At 51.9% G+C, this 22160-nt stretch overlaps 1 protein-coding gene across 4 annotated transcripts in view; it reads left to right on the forward strand.

The window, feature by feature from the left end:
* Positions 1-22160, forward strand: part of PDZD2 (PDZ domain containing 2) — a 325503-nt gene that overhangs the window by 95460 nt on the left and 207883 nt on the right. For all 4 annotated transcript variants that reach the window (XM_045847727.1, XM_045847729.1, XM_045847730.1 and 1 more), the window contains exon 2: positions 20638-21464. In XM_045847727.1, the coding sequence (XP_045703683.1) occupies positions 20989-21464 (476 nt within the window). In that variant the 5' untranslated portion in view covers positions 20638-20988. The remainder of the gene's footprint in view (positions 1-20637; positions 21465-22160) is intronic.

Below are 22160 nucleotides of genomic sequence, written 5' to 3' on the forward strand. Positions count from 1 at the left end.
CTCCCCCAGTATGTAGGCCTGTGGGAGGTCATGGTCCAGGCCAGGTTCCTCGAGAGAGAGGTGCTAGTGGCACTGGCCACCCAGAACAGCCTGACATGAACTGAACCTAGTGGCCCGGAGAGCTCCACGTGCTTGCCTTGGGGGGCTGCTGTGCGTGCAGAGTACCGGCCTGGGGAATTTCTCCAGGCAGCGCCAGCTTCCTTAGATCCTCAGTGTTAGAACAGAAGTCAAGCAGCCAGGAATGGCCTCTGCTTTGGGCTTGCCTTTTGTTTTGTTTAGTTTTGTTTTGTTTTTCTTTCACTTTCTTTTACCTATAGTTTTCATTGTTTGAAGTGCACCATATCTTTTTGTAGACATTGTAAAATGTGCATTTTTGTGCACAGAGAAGAGTGTACAGTTGTTAGAGAAGCTTGCTGGCAAAGGAAACCCCACAGCCATGCAGTTTGTAAGGGACGAGTTCTTGGGTTGTGCAAATAAGCACAATTTAATAGAACCGCTTGGGGATGAGCGTTGAGTCTAATGTGTTTGCTGTTCATATTTTGGAAATCTCCATGACAATGGGTGAAGACGTGCCACTCTGCATTTGACAAAAGAGGAAAGAGAGAGTGATATAGGCATTGTCTGGCCATGGAACTATTCAGAACTCCTGGGCGATCCCAGTCTGTGCATGGATAATGCAATCTACTTTGGTGCTTCTCTTGTGTATAGCTGCCTATCTTGTCTCCCTGAGTTTCTCATCAGCATCTTCAGCCAGAGCAGACTGTGCATGGGGCACTAACTAATACAGCTATTACATCCAGGGTGTGGGGGCGTTTCTGCCGTTTCTCGGACCACCAAAGTCGATGCAGACTTGTGTTGTGTGGAGAGGCAGAGGATGTGGAGGTAAGATGGGGTCTGGCAGGGCTGTTGTTGGATTGGCCAGGGTCCATGGACAGGAAATCTAAGTCAATACGGAGGCAAGTACAGGTAGTGGAGCCAGGTTCAAAAATTGAAAATGATTAGATCATTTCCTCACCAGCAAAAGCAAGGGCTGCGGTAGACCAGAAAGACTGGAGTATTTCATGGGGCCAAGGTCAACTGCCTGCCAAGTGCAAGGACGTTTGAAGCACGAGGCGATGTGGGTGTAGTGGAAAGACCCGGCTTCTTCACTCACTTCTACCTGGACTTTGCCTCCATGGGCCTCAGTTCCTTTCACCTCTTAAACAGCATGGTTAGATTGGATGAGTGACTTTCAAGCTTACATTTTTTAAGGCACTGAACCCTTTCTTGAAACAAGATTTTGATAAGAAAGCCCAATGTGAAAATCAAATAAAATGGGGTGTGCTCTAGTCAGCACTGGTGGGAGGAGCTGGAATAGGCGCCTGAGCCCCAGCTGCTTGGCCCGCCTTATGCATCAAAGTGGTTCCCTGACCTCCTGGGAACAGCATTAAAAGACACTGGTTGGGTCCTGACCAGTGTGGCTCAGCTGCTTGGGCATCAGCCTGCAAAGCGAAAGGTCGCTGGTTTGATTCTGCGGGTCTAGTCCCCAGTTGGGGCACGTACAAAAAAGCAACCCATCAATGTTTCCTTCCCACATTGATGCTTCTCTTCTTTCTTTCTCCCATCCTTCCCCTGTTTCTAAAAATAAATATTTTTTAAAAAGATACTGGATTGGATAAAATTTTAAAATCCCTTCTAGCTCAGAAGTTGGTCAATAAGCCTTTAGAATCAGTGCAGCCTTTTTTCTAAAGCGGCTCACGGTTCCCCAGACACTTTTTGTCTGGAGGGTGGCTCCTCCTGTTCGTAGAAGGGTCCGGTCCACACAGGGTCAGGCTTGTCCGTCAGTCACAGGCCAGCCCAAGGTTTCTGCAGGCCAGCAAGTGACCAGAGCCAGGAGGCCCTCGACCAGCACTGGACTGCATAGGGCACTTACGCTGCCCACTGTTTGTCTGAGGAGACACCGAGGACCCTTAGCAAGCCCTTCCCGGACCCAGGCCTCTCGTCTTCCTGCAAGGCAGGGGAATTTGGAGGCAACAAGTGGCCCTTGAGATTCACAACCTGTGGGACTAAGAAGTGAAAGCGGTGGAGAAGCAACACGAGCAGTAGTGCCGGCAACTCACCCACACTCAGGGTCCCCCGTGCAGGCTGTGTGTGGGAAGTAGGAAGAACCACGGTGCCACCGTACCTTCCTGTAGGGACCAGAGATTGGCTCCGAACCAAGTCAAATTAGGGCTAGTCGCCCCATTCCCTTTATGCAGAAAGGCTGTCTGAGACTTCTTTACTCATGAGAAAGAGGGAGCTCGAGCATCATTCAAACGATGCTATTAGATATGCAGGGTCTCTAGAAGCATTCAATATAATACAGGGGAAAACCCCTGATGTTCAATATTAATACCTCGATCCTTGTCTCGGCGCTGCTCCTGGCCACATGACTTGGGGCAAATCACTCGGGCTTCCTGTGCCTGGGTGTGATGTCTGTTAAATTGAGGGAACACCCAACTATGGCAGGGAACACAGATGTCACAAAGATGTGACTGTTTTGAGAGCGGAACAAATAGGAGGAATGGCCAGTATGCAGCTGGTGACAGCAGTCCCGAGTCCCTGGAGCGATGGATGGCGGTGTCACTTCCACCGAGCCTGGAGTCTCCTGGGCTGAGATTCCTGGCTGCTCGTTGCTCCCTTGTTAAATCACCAGTAACAGCTTTGCACCCAGGGCAGAGGACCAGAAGCCAGCTCAGCCCCACGCTGAGCCCCTTGTGGGCTGAGTGTGGGCTCTGTCCACCAGAAGCGTGGGGCCTGCTCACCTGTTCTCGTTATCTGGAGTTCTGCCTGCCTGGGCGTGGGTGAGTTGTTTGGGATTTTAGCACCACCCTACGCAGGGAATGAACACCTGGGAGGCCAGGGCAGCAAGAGATCAAAGAAGAGGAAGGAGAGGACAGGGGTGAATCAGACAGCTCAGAGAGAAGAGAAGGTGAGTTTTATACAAAGAATTCATGTTCACTGTAAAATGCATATACGTATAATAAAAACAGATTTAAAAGTGCTTGTTACTCTCACCACCTAGAATCAAAAGGGTTAATGTTCTAGCTACTTCCTGACTTTCTACACACACACACACCCAACGTGTTTATAAAAAAGAGCTTTAAATGAAAAGATCATACTCAGTGGTGTGCCAGTAATGTTTAACAAATGGCTCGGAGAGACGCCATCCTGTTTTGCAGTATTTGCCAATTTCCATGGTGTAAATATTCCCGCCACGGCTGATTTCAAACTACCGAAGCGTTGTCAACAACTTCCCAACGTCCTGAAAATTTAATCAGTGGCCACTGGGAACCAGGAAGAGCCAGGTCCAGCCTACCACTGACCAGGTTTCGTTCTCTAATTAGCCTTCCTCCCTCCCAAAATAATGCACAAGTCTGTATGTTTCATCTTTTGAAAAGGAATCTTTATGGAATTAATTTTAATTTTTTTTTCGGTCGCAGTTTATATTCAACATTATTTTGTGTTAGTTTCAGGTGTATACCACAGTGGTCAGAGGGAACACTTTGTAAAGTATATGACTGTCAAATTACTTTGTGAATCAAAATTGTTTCCCTTTTCTAATCAAGAGCTGGATCTTAGCCTGTTCCATTGAGTGTAAGCATTGCCCTCCAGTTTGAATGTGTCTGTTTCTCGTGTTGCATAGTTCCTTATATGAGCAGGGAGTGGGCCTACACTTTATCAGGTGGCATGAATAGAAAAGCAATGGGGGAAAAAAGAAGATTAATGTGATCAAGCCAAAGACAGTGTGGTGGCCAGGAACTGGTTCTACAGTCCATTATCCCAGGGCGGATCTGACTTAATCGAGGCAATTTTCTCCTTTGCAGCTCCTTTTCCTTGGCCCAGCAACTCGCTTCTATAGTTGTCATTCATTTCCCCTGGCGTTTCTGATGGAAATTGGCCCCCCTCCTGTCTGTCTGATGAGAATCAGGCTGCAACTGTTTGGCCCACGAGTAACCTCCTAATCATATCCATGTTTTCTTTGTTGAATGGGAGCTTTGGGAAATGGGGGGCGGGGGGTGGGGAGAGGGAGCAGAGGGCTGCGCTCACAAAGCAGCAGTGTGTGTGTGTGTGTGTGTGGAGTCATCTCCTGCTTGGCTCCAGGGTAATGCGTTGGCTTTGCTAAGCTGGTGGACTCTTGCATCTGCAGTAAGAGCCAGTGGAAAAAGTAGTGGGTGCCAAAGGTCTCCCACATTGGAGTTTTAATGGCCTTAAAGAGGCTGAGCTTTGTGAGCTTCTGATAACAAACCTGGCTCTCCCTGGCCCAGGGAATGTAGACAAGGAGTTTCCAATGAAGACTTCCTAGGTGTGGGGAGCAGGTGGCCGTGGGTGGGCACAGGGGAGGGGGAGTCCATTGTCACAGCAGGAAGGAGAGACTTGGCCTTTCCCTCTACTTGTGTAACCAGTGTGAACGGAGAGTGACAAGAAATCTGGTTTGGATCCCTGACAAGAGGGTCAAGTTCAGATGCCTGGAGTGTAAGAGGCAGATGACAGAGCCAGCATGAATAAGGGGCCTCTCTGTTGGGCAAGCCCCCAAGTCTTCCAGTCCCCTGGGTCATCTTTGATTCCTCTGTCCTCTTCCCCAGCAACCTGCTTTCAAGTGGTCACCCGGACCGGTGAACTCTGCCTCAGAAATGGCCCAAGAAGCTACCCTCTGTCCTTCGTCCCCGCGGCCATGGTCCAGGCGCTCATGCTATCACACCTGAGCTGGGAGACCAGTCTTTAGACTGGTCTCCCTGCTGTCTAGTGTCATTCAATCTGTGTCCCTGCAATACACTTTTTTTTAAATCAGCAAAGTAGCCCTGGCTGGAGTGGCTCAGTAGATTGAGTGCCGGCCTATGAACTGAAAGGTTGCCAGTTTGATCTCCAGTCAGTGCACATGCCCGGGTTGTAGGCCGGGTCCCCAGTTGGGGGCGTGTGAGAGGCAACCAGTCAATGTATCCCTCCCTCTCTGTCTCCCTCCCTTCCCGTCTCTCTAAAAACAAATAAATAAAATGTTTGAAAAAGTAAAATAAATAAAATCAGCAAAGTCATATGTTTCAATAAACATTTAGAACATCCAGACACTTAAAGGTAAAAAAACACTCATAGCCTTACTTCCCTGAGAGGAAATCAGTTATCTGAGTGAATATCCCTCAGAGACTGTTTTCATTCTTAAACACAATGGATAATCAAAGCTGCCTGGTCACCTGCTTCCTCGTGTGTTCTGGTGAACATTTCCCAATACTGATACTTTTCTAAAATGAAATCACAAATCTGGTTACATCACTCCATTGCTTGAATAATTGAGTAAATAACACTACCACCAACCAGAACCCATCGCCTACATGAAGAGGGTCGAACTCCTTGGCACAGAGGGGAGGCCAGATGGAAGTCGCCCTCCACACTAGTCCCCGCCCCGCCCACCACCCCGCACACCCTCCATTCCCTTTGCAGGAACACACCGCCCACGGGTTTGCTCCGAGCTCCACGCGGACTGGCTTGTGTGAATGGCTCCCATCTCCCGCCATTCCCGCTTTGAGAATTCTTTCATTCTTTCAGATTTCTCTTAAGTTGTGTATGTGTCTGTCCCTAGGAAAATTAAGAATCCCTTGGGAACAGAAACAGAACTTACTCAGTCTGTATTTTTAGCAACTTGTGGTTATGCCTGGCACAGGGCAGCAGGCGCTCAGTAAATATTTGTAGAATGAATTGGCTTCGATTTGGTGCGTGTGTTTTCATCCGCTTGCCAGTTCCGTGTGTTTGTTTTTATTGGTGTCCGTGGCTAATCCATATTATATTTTCTTTTCCTCCCCTATATGTTTCAGTCTCGCTGTACTGAAATAAGAGCTCCTGGCTTAGCGCCATCCACTGCTTTAGTTCTGCCTTCGCTGGCGAAGTGAAGATGCTCTTGGTTTCTGGTGGCTTGAGGGTGCTACTCGGAATCCCTGAGAAGCAAGCTCAGGTTTTCGGAGTCGACAGCCCAGAGTCAGGCCTCCAGCCCCTCTCCTCAGGAGTTGATGCATATAGGTTTGAGGAAATGTTTGAAACAGGAGGAGGCAACCTCTGCAGAAAGTGGGAGCCACCTTTAACCCCAGGGGGGCTAGCTCAGCACTCACTAGAGAGGAAGTGGTAGGGAAAGTCAAGTGCATGAGGGCTGAGTGGGGTGTGGTTGGCCCAAGAGCTCTGCCCCGGGCTGTGGGATTCTGCACCGTCAAAAAGCCCGAGGAACTCTGGTCCCGGCCTCTGCCTGTGCTCCAGAGACACATGCATAAGGCATTCAAACACCAGGTGCTGCTGCCTGTAGACATGAGGATGATTAAATATGAAAGGTTTCGCTAGGGGGAGGAGCAAATTTATTTTCATTTTGACACTTTATCAACAAACACTAAGCTCAAGTTATTTTTATTCCAACTTAGAGTAAGGGGATGCTAGTTCATTTCATTCCTTTTATGGGTACTAGCCATACAGAAATAAGAATGAGCAGATTTCTGCCCCCAGAATAGAAGTAGAGGCAGCCACCAGTCTCAGAAGTTTAAATTCGCCTGTCTGTCTTTGTTACCTTCTATGAACACCCCGAGCACAAAACCGTAACAGGTCGTGTTCTGGGTGCATCCCAGAGCGGCTTCAGCAGAAAGGATGCTCCAGGACTCCCCGGGGTCCACGTGCCATCCGGGTCCCGACGGCATGATCCTCTCTCGTTGTGCCATCCTCGGCAACATGCTTCCCCTCAGGCTGGCATCGAGGTGGCAGCTGCCGTGCTAGACATCTGAGTCTGGACGGCATCCAGAGGCGTAAGAGGGACCATCACTTCTTGGCAGACCCCTGGGAGGCAAGCTCGTGACTCATTGACCCGTGTTGGGTCACCTGCCCGTTCTGGAAACCACGGATGCAAGGGAAGCCCGTGGCTAGGTCAGGCCCATCTTTAGAGCTGAGGCCCCTGCTTTCCTGAAGAGGACGGATGGGTCTCTGAACAAAAATTAGACTTCTGTTACAAAGTTGGAAAGAGGGACCGATGCTGGGTGGACAGTCAACAGTGTCCCCTAGACCCCAAAATAAGCCACAGAATCGCTTGCCAACTGTCTAGTGATTTTCTATCAGTTTTAGCTACTTCTCTTCATTCAAATAAAATCTTACCCAGAAAAATGAACAAGTAAAACTTATAAAATCAGCCCAGGCTGGTGTGGCTCAGTGGATTCAGCACTGGCCTGTGAACCAAAGGGGTCGCCGGTTCGATTCCCGGTCAAGAGCACATGCCTGGTTTGCAGACCAGGTCCCCAGTGGGGGGCGCACAAGAGGAAACCATATATAGATGTTTCCCTGTCTCTCTCCCTCCCTTTCCTTCTCTCTAAAAAATAAAGAAATAAAATCTTTACCAAAAAAATCTCTTCTTTAAAAACTGATAAAATCAGAGCAGCTTTTTTTAAAAAAAATAAATCTATGGATGTTGCAGTCCTGGGCTCGTGGGCTCATGGTTTGACAGTCCCTGCTACAGCACCTCTTGTGTTTAGGCCAGATGTTTTCCTGTTCCTTGTCTCCTCCCCTCCTAAGGACGCAGTGGCATTATGTGGGACAGAAGGCCAGCTGGCCAGAGGGGACGGGTATTGCAGAGCCCAGGCAAGCCGGGCCATTGGAGGAAGGCAGCCGGCCTGGGGGTAGCAGGTTTGGGCACAGCAGACCGGAGGCTGAGATGACCGGGAGCCGGAGGAGGAAGAAGAGGCTGTGCGCGGGCTGGTGAGCTGTTGCCGCAGAGCGGACTTGCTCACTCTCTGCCTGCACAGCGTGGGTGCCCTGGCCCACGGGTGGCATCTGCCACCAGGAGGCAGTGGGAGGCCCTGTGGGGCTGGGACGGAGATGCTGGGCAGGATTACTCTGCCAGGGCAGATAAGGCACGCCGGTCAAAGGCTCTAAGCTCTTGACTTCAGATGGGAGAGGCACAGGGTTGCCACATAAAATATAGGACACATGGGGAAACTTAGATATCGGATAAACAATAAAATTTTAGTATGAGTGTATCTTACATACTGCGTGGGACATACACAGACTAAGACATAGTACAATATTTGGGACGTACTTATACAAAAACATAACTTGTTTATGTGAAGTTCGTATTTAACAGGGTACTGTATATTCTTACTTGTTCAATCTAACAACCCCATGTGGGTGGGAAACGAGGGGTCTCCTGACACAGTAGGATGTTGGAGCCGACTTCCTCCTCCTGGTGTCCATTCCGAGTCATGGAGCAGCCAGCATCTCCCGTTCTAGCCAGCCAATAGTCTCTGAGGCCCTGTGACGTCAGAGTTCCCCCGAAAGGTTTATTAAAAATGCTGACGACCTGAATGGACTCCAGGATTCTGAGGCTCAGCTCAGCCGGGGGAAGACCAGTTCAGATTTTAAGTTCCTGAGGGGAAAGACATCACATTGTTTGTTGCACTCAATAAATATTTGTTGAATGAATGAGTGAATGAATGAGTTATTCCTCCCTGGGGAGTCGATATTGGCTTAACCAGTGTTTATCTTGTAGAACCCCAGGCGCCCAGAAGCAGAGACGGCTCTCTTTCTGTTTCTTTTCTGGTCATGAGACCCGTGGGAAAGGACCTGGGCGGAAGGTATACGGAGAGACTCGGAAAGCAGGGGGAAATGACAAGACGAGAGGGAGAGGAGGGGGCCGGCAACGGGGACCCGCCGCGGAGGGGGCAGGAGCGTCGCGCCGCACCGGGAGGTAGGCCAAGTTTTTCATCACCTCCTCAGGCGAGGAGACTCGCGATTTCACGTCGAGAGCAGGTCTGCAGTTCCTCTCCCAGGATGTCTTCCTTCAGCGTGTGTCTTGGCACAGTCCATGTGCTCCGCTTTGCAGCGGGGGTGATGCGGAACCTGGAGTCATCCGACCGGGCTGCTTAAAGCCTGTAGAAATGCTTCAGTGGAACTTGGTGGGTGACAGGTAATAGCCACTTTTGCTCACCTTGGTAATTCCCCAGGTCAGCAGGGCACCTGGGGGCACCTGTTTCCGGCAGCACCTATCTCTGTAGGCTTAGCCTCAGGAAGACTAGATTTCTGTGCTAAACTTTAAACCCATAATGGACCCAATGGGCCACATTTCCCCTAGCCCGCCCCACCCCTGCTCCTCCCCCCATATAGATGCGTCCTGGTGCCTACATTATCTCCAGTACAGAGGGAACTGTAAAGGTTGGGTTTTTATTTTAAATTCCAATTTCCTACTTTCCTGGCGAGAGGCTTTGCCTAATGGCTAAGAACGGGCTTCCCCTCTGATGGGAGTTTTTGCCGAGTGATGCTGTGGTCACCCAGTGCTCCGCTCCGCCGGATCGCTGGTCCCCTCTCCGTCTGTTCCCCCATCTGTGTCACGGTGAGGGGCGCTGCCGCAGGGCCCCGGGAAGTGCTGCAGCCATCTGGAACTGCAGCAGCAGGAGGGTCCCCAGCAGGGGTCTGGGCCGAGAAGGGTAAAGAGAATGGGGGCTCCCCGGCCTTTCCTTTGTGACTGTGGTTCTGTCCCCCCACCCCACCCGCCTTTCCTGCCTCACTCCCGCTCTCTGGGAAGATCAGAGCTGTGCTGTAGACTGCCTGCTGGGTGGTCCCCTGGAGTTTTGTCAAATCTGGAAGGTGTCCTTGGGCCTTGGGGCAACCGTGAGACCCTGCCCCACAACCCCGAATTTAGAAACACAGAAGATGAGCTTCTGTGTTGAGAACAAGACCAGGAAATCCATCATACATGGTTGAATAGCCAGCCCCAGGAACACACAAGTTAAGAAATTGTCCATCAAAACAAATAGAATCTAAAACTCGAATTAGAGTCACCTTTGGGGATGAAGGACTACAGTGTGATTGTTCCCCTAATTCAGTGAACAGGTGCGAACACTTACTGGTGTTATGGAATGTCGTTTGGAGAAAGGGGGGTGAGAATTGGTGCAGAGGACAGGAGGGAAAAGCTCTAGGGGACAGATGTCAGCGATGCCTTTTCGGGTGCTGTCTGATGCAGGGCAGTCTTGTTGAACAAGTGGGCCACTTCCTTTGCAAAGCCCCGGCTGGAGCGGCAGAGAGAGTGCCTTAGCTGGGGGCTGGAGCAGCAGAGAGAGCCTTAGCTGGGGGCTGGAGTGGTAGAGAGAGTGCCTTAGCTGGGGGCTGGAGCGGCAGAGAGAGTGCCTTAGCTGGGGGCTGGAGCAGCAGAGAGAGCCTCAGCTGGGGGCCCTCATGGTTCTGGAGTTTGCGATCCTCTGCCTGCTGCGGGCAGGAAAAGCAGGCATGGATCAGGTCGATGCAAACTCCCCGCCCACTTAATAACTGTATTATTTCCAACTGAGAATTAATGAACGAGCTTTCTTGCTGGTAACAGTGTATCTGCACTTGAGAGGCAGATGCTCTTTCAATGTGCAGAGAGAACTCGGGTTCCTGAGCCCGGGAGCCTGAAGACATGAATGGTGGGAAGTCCACCAAGACCAGGTCCCCTAGGGGCAACCCCTTGGCCTACCAGTGGCCTCCCTCAGCCGCACTGTTCACCCAGGCACAGCCCCCCATGATGACCCTGACGCAGCAACAGCAGGGTCTCGGGCGATAACACTTCCAGCCTCCTCCCACCTCCAGACCTCTCCCCAAGGTCACCGCGGCAGTGCCCACACGTGAACCTCAACTGGATGATTTCCAGCCTAGCTCCTTTCCGTTCGTGCCATCTCGTCTTATTTTTCTCTCTACTTTATTTCTCCCCCACCCCTTCTAACACCAAGATGGAGTACAAGTAGCGGTGGGGGCACTTGAGCGTGTGGGGGGCCGGGGTCCCACACGCCTTCACCATCTTTCCTTCTCCTGGATTCGGATTTCCTGCCTGGAAGAGGTCAAACGAGGATTCTTTCTTCTCTCTCTCCCATGGACTTTGACTTTGACTTGTCTGAGGCCTTTCCCACAGGGAGGCCTGGGAAAAGGGGATGCTTCTCCCAGCAGCGCAGGGGCTGAACCTTTGTGCTCTGTGATCTCTCTCGGTTTCCTCTGAGGATACTGTCCGCACCAGGCGCTCCAGCCCTGGGTCCTGCGAGCTGCCTGGGCCGGGGAGGGCGCGCAGGCCAGTCTCCGCACAGTTCAGGCCCTCGCCAAATTGGAGCATCTGTGGGGCCTCCATGGGAACACCGGATTTCCCATTGAACCCCACCTCCCAGGCAAGCTCGTCCTCCCTTCTCGAAACCTCGGTTCTTCCTGCGGCTCCAAAGAGCTGTTATCCGGCAGGATATATTTCTTCTTGTCTTCTGGAAGAGCTGAACTCTGGTTATAAGCACAGTGAGCGTAAAACCGCCCCGGGGGCCCCCTTCCTCCCTCGCCTTGGCAGATACTCAAAACCTGATAAAGCAGTTTGGCCCATCTCTCCTGCAGTCTGAAACCTCCGTGTGCTGTGTGGATGCTGCTTAATGAGCCTAGCAACTCCATCCCTGACGTGCTAACTCAGCTCCAAAGTCCAGGAAAATGCTGGGACTGGAAGGAAGCTTCGTAAAACCACCTCACTCGGTAGATAAGGAAACTGAGGCTCAAAGATGCCAACTGAGCCCTGGCTGGTGGCTCAGTTGGTTGGAGCATCATCCTGTGCACCAAGTGGTTGCGGGTTTGATAACCAGTCAGGACACCTACCTAGTTTGTGGGTTCAGTCCCTGGTTGGGGCACATATGGGAGTCAACCGATCGAAGTTTCTCACATTGATGTTTTTTTTCTCTCTCTCTCCCTTCCTGTGTCTCTAAAATCAATGAACATATTCTCGGGTAAGAATTAAAAAAAAAAGATGCTAAATGACTTGCCTGGGGACCTGCAGTTAACTAACAGTAAAGTATATTACTGGCTGCTATAAATATTTGAATCATTGTTAATTAATGATGAGGTCAGAGACTCTGCAGTTACATGCCGAGAATTCAAATATAGTAAGTAGACTATTTACCCAAACGCCTAAACATCAGAAGCATCTAAACAGCACAATTGATCTGAAAGGAATAACTGTGAAGTAACTATTTAAAAAAAATAACCCCCTGGCTGACGTAGCTCAGTGGATTGAGCGCGGGCTGTGAACCAAAGTGTCACAGGTTCTATTCCTAGTCAGGGCACATGCCAGGGTTGCAGGCCATGACCCCCAGCAACTGCACATTGATGTTTCTCTCTCTCTTTCTCTCTCTCTCTGTCCCCCTCCCTTCCCTCTCTGAAAATAAATAAATAAAATCTTTTTAAAAATACATTAAAAAAATAACCCCATTGTAATTGCAGGAGAACTTATTGTGACGCAGGCTGCGTGTCGACGGCGAGATCCGTGGGGCTGTGAGTGACAGGTCAGTGGCCTCCTGGCGGCCCCATCTGTCCAAAGTCACAGGAGGGTCACAGTCAAATGGGCAACCACAGTGACCTCACGACTGTCCTGCCGCTGACCCAGAAGCTTGGTTGTCCCAGTCAATTTCCCACTTGGTAGAGAGCAACTGCTTCCAAGTATCGAGCTGCCAGCTCACGAGTAAAATGCTTTCTTAACCCAGTCCTTACGCTCTTTCAGAACAGAGGCCCCCAAACTCCAGAAGTAGCCTTCGTCCAGAACAGGCCAAATCCCGCGTAAAGGATCTTAAACCGCAGATGCGCACACTTGTTTCCGTGTGTGAAGCCGCGGCGAGTGTGCTTCACAGTTCGGCGGGGATCGGGAATAGTTCCTCACCCCCGTTGTGGTGTTCCGGTCTCTGTCTGCTTCTCTCGCGCTCATCCTAAGACAAAAACAAAAAAAAAACAAAAAAAAACATTCGTAGTGTTTCATGAAATTTCCCCTCATCTTCATTTCTTGTTGTTTTGGTAAACAGTCCCTGTTTTAGGATATACGGTATCTTCAAGTGCGGGATTTCCAGAGCAGCTGCCAGGCCATTCCTTTTCATTCCGTCCAGTTTTTATTCTCTCCTGTGTCTTCAAGGGTCCTCAGGCCCAGGGAGTAAAAGGTCATGGTCCTGTCTCCGCGTGCATTTCTCTCATCTGGGACATTGAGGGCCCCAGATGTGGCAAGCCCTGAGGTTCCTGCCAGGCCCCCGCCTTCCAGAGTTTATATGGGAGCCCCTCTCTCTCATCCCCGGAAGCCCCCGAACAGACCTTGGACAGCCCCGCTGTCCAGAATCCGGCACGTGCCCCCAAATGCACCCCCTCGTTGCCCGTCGCGCACTCTATTTCATGCTCTCTCTCTCCTCGGCCCCCCACGGGCCGCTCCTCCTCTCTCCCCCAGCCCGGTGCGGTGCCTGGCGCGATCCACCCTTGCTGCGTGAAACGGAGGCTGGATCGGGTTCTTCCTCTGACTCGCGTGCACAGCCATCACCCAGTTAGTCTAGAGTCAGCCGTGGAGGGAGTTAAAAAGGAGCCGGAGCCGCTCCGTTTCCGGCTCTCAGCTCCAACAGGACACCACGCCGGCCTCGGGCTACTCGAACAGTTTGACCCAGAAGACGGCTGTCACGCCGAACCACGCAGCCCCGACGATGCGAGTGACAAGACTAACGAAGGCCAGGTGCAGAGGTGCCTCCGTGGCGGACACTGCGGCTTTCACGACCAGGAAGGCGAAGGGGTGCACCTTTGTTACATTTAAAAAACTGGGCTCACCCACAGTTACAACGGTTTCCGTTTTACGGTAAACCCGTGGGAATCCAGTACGCAAAAGCAGATGGTGCTACGATGTCTAAAACGCATGGCACCTTTGCTGACAAAGAAAAGGTGAAAGGAGAGGGAAACGCCAAACCTGGGGAGCAGACAGCAATGGCCGCCCCTGGAAAAGCCTTCTGGGGGGGGGGGGGCTCCAGAGTCCGCAGATACCCGAGGAAATGCAACGCCGAACCCCCAGACCCCCAACCGCCCTCCGAGCTTCGTTTTATTCCTTAATAACGTGCCAAAGGGGGCGAATGAGACGGTGTGATCTGGGCTGTTGGACCCGTTCCCAGGCCTCACAGAAGTGTGTCTGGGACCTGGGAGGAGTGACATGGCATTTGCTGACTTTGAAAACAATGGACAGGCCAGGGACGCTTGACGGGGATCGAAGATCACACTGTCCCGTGCGACGGAGGTCACCTCTGCCAACAGCTAACGTTTGGGACCGTTGTCTTTAAAGGACTTGGTGTCATCTGCAGCGTGTGTTTGGTAACTTGTGGTCCGTCCATTGTACTAGCTGCGGGCGGGAGGAAGTGAAAGTGGAATTTTTGTGTAGGTTTTTAAAAACGACCTAGTCTTTCTTTAGCCTCAGTGAGCTATGGGATGTGAAGTCCTGCATTTTGTATAAGAAACTTTTATATGTATTCTTAAATACTCCCCAAATTACGTAATACTATTCCTCAAATTAGCCAGTACCTTGCTCTTCCAAAACATAAGCCGATCTAAAGGAGTCCCTCATGGCCATTCATATTTGCCATTGCTCAGTCCGTCGTGGGTTTCTCTGTAACACCAGGGGCGGCACAGAGATGTTAGTAAACTCTTGTATGAATTCCCGTGTGCATTTAGCTCTTTAGGGGCAGAAACATGTTCTGTTGTTTGGGTTTTTTTTTTCCTAAGGTTTTATTTACTTATTTTTAGAGAGAGGGAAAGGAGAAAGAGAGGGAAACATCAGTGTGTGGTTGCCTCTCAAGTGCCCCCTTCTGGGGGCCTGGGCCACAACTCAGGCATGTGCCCTGACGGGGAATCAAACCCGTGACCCTTTGGTTCACAGGCCAGTGCTCAGTTCACTGAGCCACACCAGCCAGGGCTGGGGGTTTTTTTAATTGTTTTTGTGCCCCCAAATCAAAGTAGGAACTCAATAACAGCTGCTAATTGACAGCCCACAGCCCTGCCAGTGTCGGTGAAAGGGGCCAGAGGCCCTTGTTTCCCAAGGTGGTTGTGAGGGTCGGCAGAGAGAATAAGGCAGCGGGGAAGCACCCAGCTCAGCGGGGACATTTCCACACCTGCCGTCGCCCTTCCGCAGGCGGCCACACGGGCTCTCGCCCACTGTGGAGTCTGGGCTTGCTGCCCGCTGTCCAAAAACGGCCTCCCCCCAGACACACTCTCTCCTCGGTCTCTCACTTCACGCAAGTCCCTTTCCAGAGGGGCCTTTCCTAGTCCCTCCACCCTGCACCCCTCGCTGGCCTCAGTCAGACCACCGTTCTCTGCATGGGACTACTGAGCCTCTGGCGCTGTCGTGTTTTAAGTTGACTGATTCCCCATGACTTCCTGTCCACTTTGTTCAGGCCCCAGCACGTGGCAGGCCCCCGATGAACGTCTGCTGAATGAAGGACTAGGAGATACTTGCTTAGCACTGTTTTCCTTTTAAAACGGGAGCGTTTTCTAAAAGTCAAAGGGGGAATCCAGTCCAGGAGGTAGGAAGATGAGGGGAAGGTTTAGGAACTGGGAAGGTAGCAGAGGTTGAATAAGAAGACGGCAAGAATCCAGGACAGTTTGCCAGAGGCGGTTTGCACGAGACAGCCTGCTGGGAACCCGACTTGGAGGCAAGGCCTGGGGAACCCCGTCGGGCTCAGGACCGGCCTCCGCGTCTCCAGCGACTGTGCCCTGGTGCCGACGCCTGGGTCCACTTAGCGCAGCATCCCCCAGTCTTCTCCGTCCTTGTCCCCTTCTCCTCGTCCTGGAGGGGAAAAGTTCATTTGTTTGAGCTTTATTAATTTTAAACATGTAATTTAATTTAATTCTCTCTAACACAGAAGTTAAAGACTAAGGAGTAAGATTCGTTTTTTCAGGTATGATTTGCCTTTGTGGCAGGGGGTTGGGGGGCACCAACCATTGTAATATCTAAGACTTTTATGCCCCCCCCACCCTTGAACTAGAGCAATGGGTGTGGGCTGGGAGGCCTGAGAGGGGATTTATAACAGGGTCCAGAACCTGGGGTGTCTGGGAATATAGGAAATCCCACACACACAAGTCTGGCTGGGGGATGGGAGACATGGAGCATGGCCATTGAGAGTTATTTTGCATATCACTGCAGGCTACCTAGGGAGAGGGTGTAACCTTGACCAGTGGTGTAATGGGAGGCAGCTCCCCTTACTGCTCCTGCCAGAGAGCTTGGAGATGGTTCACTCCACACCACAGAGCCACACCTGCCCGGACTAACTATGGCAGCCAAGAAAGGCAGAGAATGTGAGAGTGCCAGCAAGTGTAGCTGATTGTGTGAGGAGTCGGAAATGGGGTGACAGAGGAAGATCCAGCCTGGGATTTAAACTAAAGGTTGGCCACCGTATGGAACGAGGGGCAATGAGAGACAATGGGAGACAGTGACGGAGGACCATGTAAGACCATGCGGGAAGAAAAGGGGTGAAAGGACTCTGGCTGGCGGGCCATGCGGAGGTGTCATGTGGTTTGGGGTTAAGAACTGGAGATTGCACGACACCGCTGATGGTGCTGGGGACTGCGGGAGCCCTGCCTGGCAGAGCACAGATAATGGGGAGGAACCGGGAGTCTGGCCGATCTGCCGACTTCTCTTTTCCTGAGATGCGGCGCCCCTGACTGGCCTGGCTGGGCAAAGGCGGGAAGGCGGGACTGTGTGTGTGTGTTTGTGGGTGTTTTAAAGGGACTTTGGGATTTTAACAGCGACATTCCTCCATTACTCTAAACCTCTATAACTTTTGAATAAATAGTTTCTTCCCTTTTTACTGAACTCTGGCATTGAGAGCCACCGTTCCCAATATCTGGTGGCAGGCAACAAACCCACAGTGACAGAAAGACCCCAGGGGAGGGGGCTTGCTTCGGTACCAGTACCTGGTCTCTCTCGGCGCCCACAGGTGCATTCTGTAAGGCTAGTTTTCACCCTCCTGGTGAGGGACACCAGCCTGTTGTGAGTGATGAGTTCCCTGACGGGGTCCAAGAAAGTTGGTAGGTGGTAAACACAGCATCAATAAATTATCTCAGTGACAGATGCATTCATTTTGAATGCTAAGGCTGTCAGCTTCAGGCTACTCAAAATTAAATTAAATGACCATGGCTGTTTGCTGGAGATGAGACTCTAATTGAAGAATTATACACAATAGACAGATGCCAACTGGACTGTGCAGTGGGCCTCCATGTCCACAAGTTGTGTTCTCGGCCGATGTGGATGGATCTTCAGGGTGAGGAGCTCTTAGACCTTTGTGGGGTCGGCCCAACAGGAATGTCGGTGTTCGTGACCATTTGCAGATTTCTGTTCTTCTGTATCTTCTCTGGGGCAATATTTTGTTTACTGTAATGTTTCCGTGGATTTCATGGAAGAACCATGCATTCCATGGCGTTGCCAAATTGTGCATCTGCTACCCTGAGTCATCTCAAATTACGGAGCTGGGTGGGAATACCTCTGTTAGGTAGAGATATAGAGGCAGGAGGGGCTGGATGATCTGATCCAAGTGACTTTATTTGATGCTGTGCTTACAGGTGGTCTGAGTCCGGACCAACTGCAGCCCCAACTTCAGGGGGAGGCAGGAATGGGATTTTTAAAAGAAAAAGCACAGGGTTTGTAAGGCGATAGGGGAGGGGTCAGTCTCTTGTTCTTCCAGACGGGTGCCTCAGGGTTCCAGCACGTGACTCAGGACAATGGGTTAGGTGAAGGCCGGGCTGTTCCCAGGTGTGGGAGGGTCAGTCTGACCGCGGGCCTTTATGTCCGGCACCAGACGTCTATTGAGTGAGGTGGGAGAGAGTTCCGATGGGGCCTCGGGCTATGAAGTGAGCCGGGATAACTGAGTCACCAGCAGTCTAGCGGGCTGGGAAACTGGCCTGACAGGGTCATGAGCAGTCTGGGGGGCCAGGACACTGGCCTGACCCCTTCAGCCTCTACTCCTCTTGTTTACAGAAACTCCCAGGAAAAGGAGTTGATAGAACGGGGGGCTGGAAGCATCACTGGGAAATTCAGAATCACAAGTATGGAATTCAAGAGTTGTGTAGCCCATGAACATCGAAGTAAGATGGTCTTGGAGGGTGTCTGTACACTTGAAACAATTTTTCATTTCCTGAAAAACTCCTTCCCTGCCCTCCCCACGTGCAGGGTCAGAGGGTGGGCCCCCGGCAGCCATGCTGGCATCTCATGACTCTACCCCCTTGGCTGTGACCATCTGGTCCACAGATGGACGATGCTCCAAGCTGAGCCAGTCGGCTCTGCTCACCTCCAATGTATGTCACCTAACAACTTCTGAGTTGCAAAGTATAGAAAACAACTCAAGGTAAACTTTATTTTTATTCAAAGGTGGGTTTTTTTTAGCTTAGTTTTTCTTTGTCGGGGTTTTTTTTTTTTTTTTTGAAGTAGGTACGTTTTTACAATGTACTTGACTGTAAGGATGGCTGTGGTCTTTCAGACCCAGGGGGAGGTCAGCAGGCCCCCCCCCCCACCCAGCATGGCTGACTCTAAGGCCAGGGCTGCTGTCGGGGGGCCAGAGCCCACTTGTTCCCCAGTCTTGTGCCTCTTCCTTCTACTGATGGGTTTTAGTTCGTGGCAGGATGGCTTTTTTTGCCACTCAGTCAACACACCCCGTAGACTATTGCCATTTACAACCACTAGATCCCACGTTACAGTTCTCGCCTCACACCTGGGACCAGACCCTTTCTCTCCAGGCCCCAGCACTCAGTCCTCAGGGAAGAACTCTGTTCCAGCTCCTACGAGATGCCCAGTCCCGGGACCCCCGCCAGGGCAGGGTGGGGGGGCTGAGACTGCGTGGGCCCGGCTGCCAGGAGGGCACCTTTGTCGATTGTGTTAAGAGGGTTGTTGTAAGACTCATTACACAGTGGTTTCCATTCATTTATGCATCTCCCTCTAGACTATGAATTCCTTCAGGGCCAGGGATTGGCTTTATTGACAGTATATTCCCAGTGCCAAGGTCTGGTTCTTAATCGAGATTCAGTAAGTACACATTGCATGAATAGAAGTCGGCATCAGGAAAACAAATTCTCCATTGCTCCAAAGTTTGGTTTTCTTTGGTCAGACTTATTTAGAGAATATCTTGTCCAAGACATGTACTCTGTTTCCATTTGCATGGAGCCGTTGGAGCCGAGACTAGTGCCTTGAACCACAGACCCTTAAAATTTGGAATGTAAAGCCTCTTTTAAAAAACTGTTTGAAGGCACTGAGAGTATGCAAGGTGACCGGCACGGTGCTGGGGTAGGGAGTACATTGTTGACTATTACTTGGTCACTGTATTTAAGGATCTCTCCACAGAGTCTGAGGGGCCTTAGAGATCACTTAGCCTAACTTTCTCATTTTACAGAGGAGAGAAAGGAGACTCGGAAAGGTTGCTAGGCCTGATGGAAAATGTTTTCATTTATTCATAAGATGTTAATATGCCTGCGTGGCATTACTTTTCAGCTCGAGGTGTTACTTATTTTGGCCAAAGGGAACATTCTATTTTTGCACATGTATGGATTGTCTTTTCTTTGATTTTGCATTTCTTTTTAATGGGCATGTGATTATGGAGATGATATTTGCTGAGCTTCTGATGTATTTGGAACCCATTAATAGCTGGCACTCGAGTTCTTTGGAAAATCAAAACCTACGATACCAGACATTTCTTTATGGTCACTGAGTAATACGGCTATTTATTATTGACAGGGCTGCTGACACCTCTCCCATTTATTATTATTTCTTGTTAAATCACTTCCTGAGAAGGTGAAGAATGTCTTGCATCTTTGATGGCCCAGTTTATATTGACTTTGGGCGCAAGTGAAGTTCAGAGGAAAGAGTGAAAGGGGTCATTTTTCTGCACTTACAGGGAATGGAAGTGAAAATTTTCTTTGGTGGAGAAGATGAACTGGTAATGAAATTCAATTAACCTTTCACTGGGGGAGAACCGGCACCGTGCAGAAATCCACAGGGGCGAGACTGCGCCAGCCCCCCTCCCCTGCAGCTGGCCCCGCAGCCAGCGGGCACTTTGCCGCTCCAAGTCGTGCATTGAAGCCCAAGCCCAGAGCAGCCAACCTTCTCGCCCAGAAGCTTGGAGAAACATTTCTCTGGAGGAGAAGGCTTTTGGATGGGTCTAGGAGTAGCCTGGCTTGAACAGTGTACCAAAGGAAAAGAAGGGAGGAGCCTAAGAGCTGTAGGATACCGAGGGACAGGGTTCCCCCGGGTCTGTGTGACGGAGACCAAGTCCACGGCTGAGCTCAGGACGGTGGCGTCCCGGGCTGAGCCCGAGTCTCCGAGCCTCCGTGAGGTTGGCTGACCCCCTCTCCTCTTGGCAGCACTGCCAGAGCACAGTTCCCGAACGGAGAGCCTTCCGGTGCGTACAGTCGGACACGTCAAGGCAAAGGGAGATAGATGTCAACTTCCTAGGGACCTAAGGCCTTAAATAAGTCCCAGCCCCTCTGTGATCTTCCAAGGAGTCTTGCCACGTAGCCTTCTGGTCCGTGCGAGCTTGTTGGGGGCTGACCTGGCGAAAGTCATCTCGCTTCCCTGGGGATCAGGGAACCTTCCTGGGGGCAGTCAGTGTTCCAGAGGTTTCTGTGCGAGGGGAGGGGTGTGGGTGGGTGTGTCCATCTGTCTGTCTGTTTCCGTGTGCGTCTGTGTTTACTGGGTGGGGGGAGCCGGGCTGGGGGATGGGTGGAAGCATTCGGCCTCTGGCTCAGAAAGCAAACATTGCCTTTCTGTAATACCAGAGACCACGTGTTCTGCGTCAGAAAGCTCACTGTCGTGACCAAAGGGATTTTTTTTGTCTTTTCCCCTTCCAGGTGTGAAGGAACCCATCAGCTCGTGCTATGGCCGACGAAGGGACACGCCTTTTCCGGGCCGTTTGCGTGGCCCTGCTGTGATGTGAGCCGAGCCGTGACTGTCAGACACTTGCCCCCTCCCCTCGCTAAGCCCTCCAGGCACAACGCCTGCCCCTCTGTGTGTCTGTGTCCTGTCCTCCTCCTGCCAAGGCGAACGGCCCCGTCTCCAGCCGGCACCCCTCGTCCTCGAGCCTGGACATGAGCGCCGGCAGAGCTGATGACAGCCAGGGCTCCCGAGGGACGTGGGGCCCCGTGGGGCCCGGCCCCCAGGAGCAGGTCCTCTCATGATGCTGGCGCCCAGGAGTGAGCACCATGCCCATCACCCAGGACAATGCCGGGCGGCACCTGCCCCTGCTCTGCCGGTGGCTGGAGAACAGCGTGCGGGAGGGCGGGGACGGGCCGGAGCAGCGGCTGTGCCAGGCGGCCATCCAGAAGCTGCGGGAGTACATCCAGCTGAACTTCTCCGTGGAGGAGAGCGCGGGCCCCCCTGACCACAGCCCCCCGGGGATGGAGATCTGTACTGTGTACCTCTCCAAGGAGCTGGGGGACACAGACACTGTGGGCCTCAGCTTTGGGAACATCCCTGTGTTCGGGGACTACGGAGAAAAGCGCAGGGCGGGCAAGAAGCGGAAAACCCACCAGGGGCCCGTGCTGGACGTGGGCTGCATCTGGGTGACGGAGCTGAGGAAGAACAGCCCGGCCGGCAAGAGTGGGAAGGTCCGGCTGCGCGACGAGGTCCTCTCCCTGAACGGGCAGCTGATGGTCGGCGTGGACGTCAGCGGGGCCAGGTGAGTGGGGGGTTTCCCGCGACGCTAACCTGTGGCACAGGCCCAGGTGGGTTTTGTCCCAAGAAGTGGTGAGGAGCACTTAGGGTTCTGTCGAGAGCCCAGCGCACCTCTCTGCTCCACAGCCGACGGCCTCCTTTGCGCCTCACCCTGGGGAGCAAAGATGTCACCCATGCTGTTACTTGCGATTATACTGTGAGGCAATCTTTGGGGAAGTTCATTCCATTCCTTCTCGTGAGGCTGATTTTGAATTCAAAACTACCTCAGATGATGTTATGGGTTGAACCGTGTTGCCCCCAAAATTTATACGCAGAAGGCCTAGCCCCTGGTGCCTCCAATAGGGCCTTATTTGGAATGAAGGCCACTGCACATGTTACTACTTAAGACGAGGCCACATGGGAGTAAGACAGGCCCCTAATCCAATATGACTCGTGTTCTAAAAACGGCAAAGACGAGCCCACAAGGAGAAGGCTGAGTTGCTTTGCTGCAGGCCAAGGAGCTACCGGCAGTGGGGCCCAGGGCCTGCCGTTTGTCTCTCCCGGTCACCGCAGAGGGAGCGTGGCTGCACCAACCCCCGGCTGTGGGGTGTCCGGCCTCCAGAGCCCTGTCGCCTGTGGCTGCTCAGTTCTTCCCTGGGGCTCCTCCCACCCGACAAGAGCTGCTCTGGAACGTGACAGCTCTGGGGCTGCGTCCGGGAGA

This window comes from Phyllostomus hastatus, unplaced genomic scaffold (genome assembly GCF_019186645.2).
Source record: "Phyllostomus hastatus isolate PE091 unplaced genomic scaffold, TTU_PhHast_1.1 phas_contig_58, whole genome shotgun sequence".
NCBI lineage: Eukaryota > Metazoa > Chordata > Mammalia > Chiroptera > Phyllostomidae > Phyllostomus > Phyllostomus hastatus.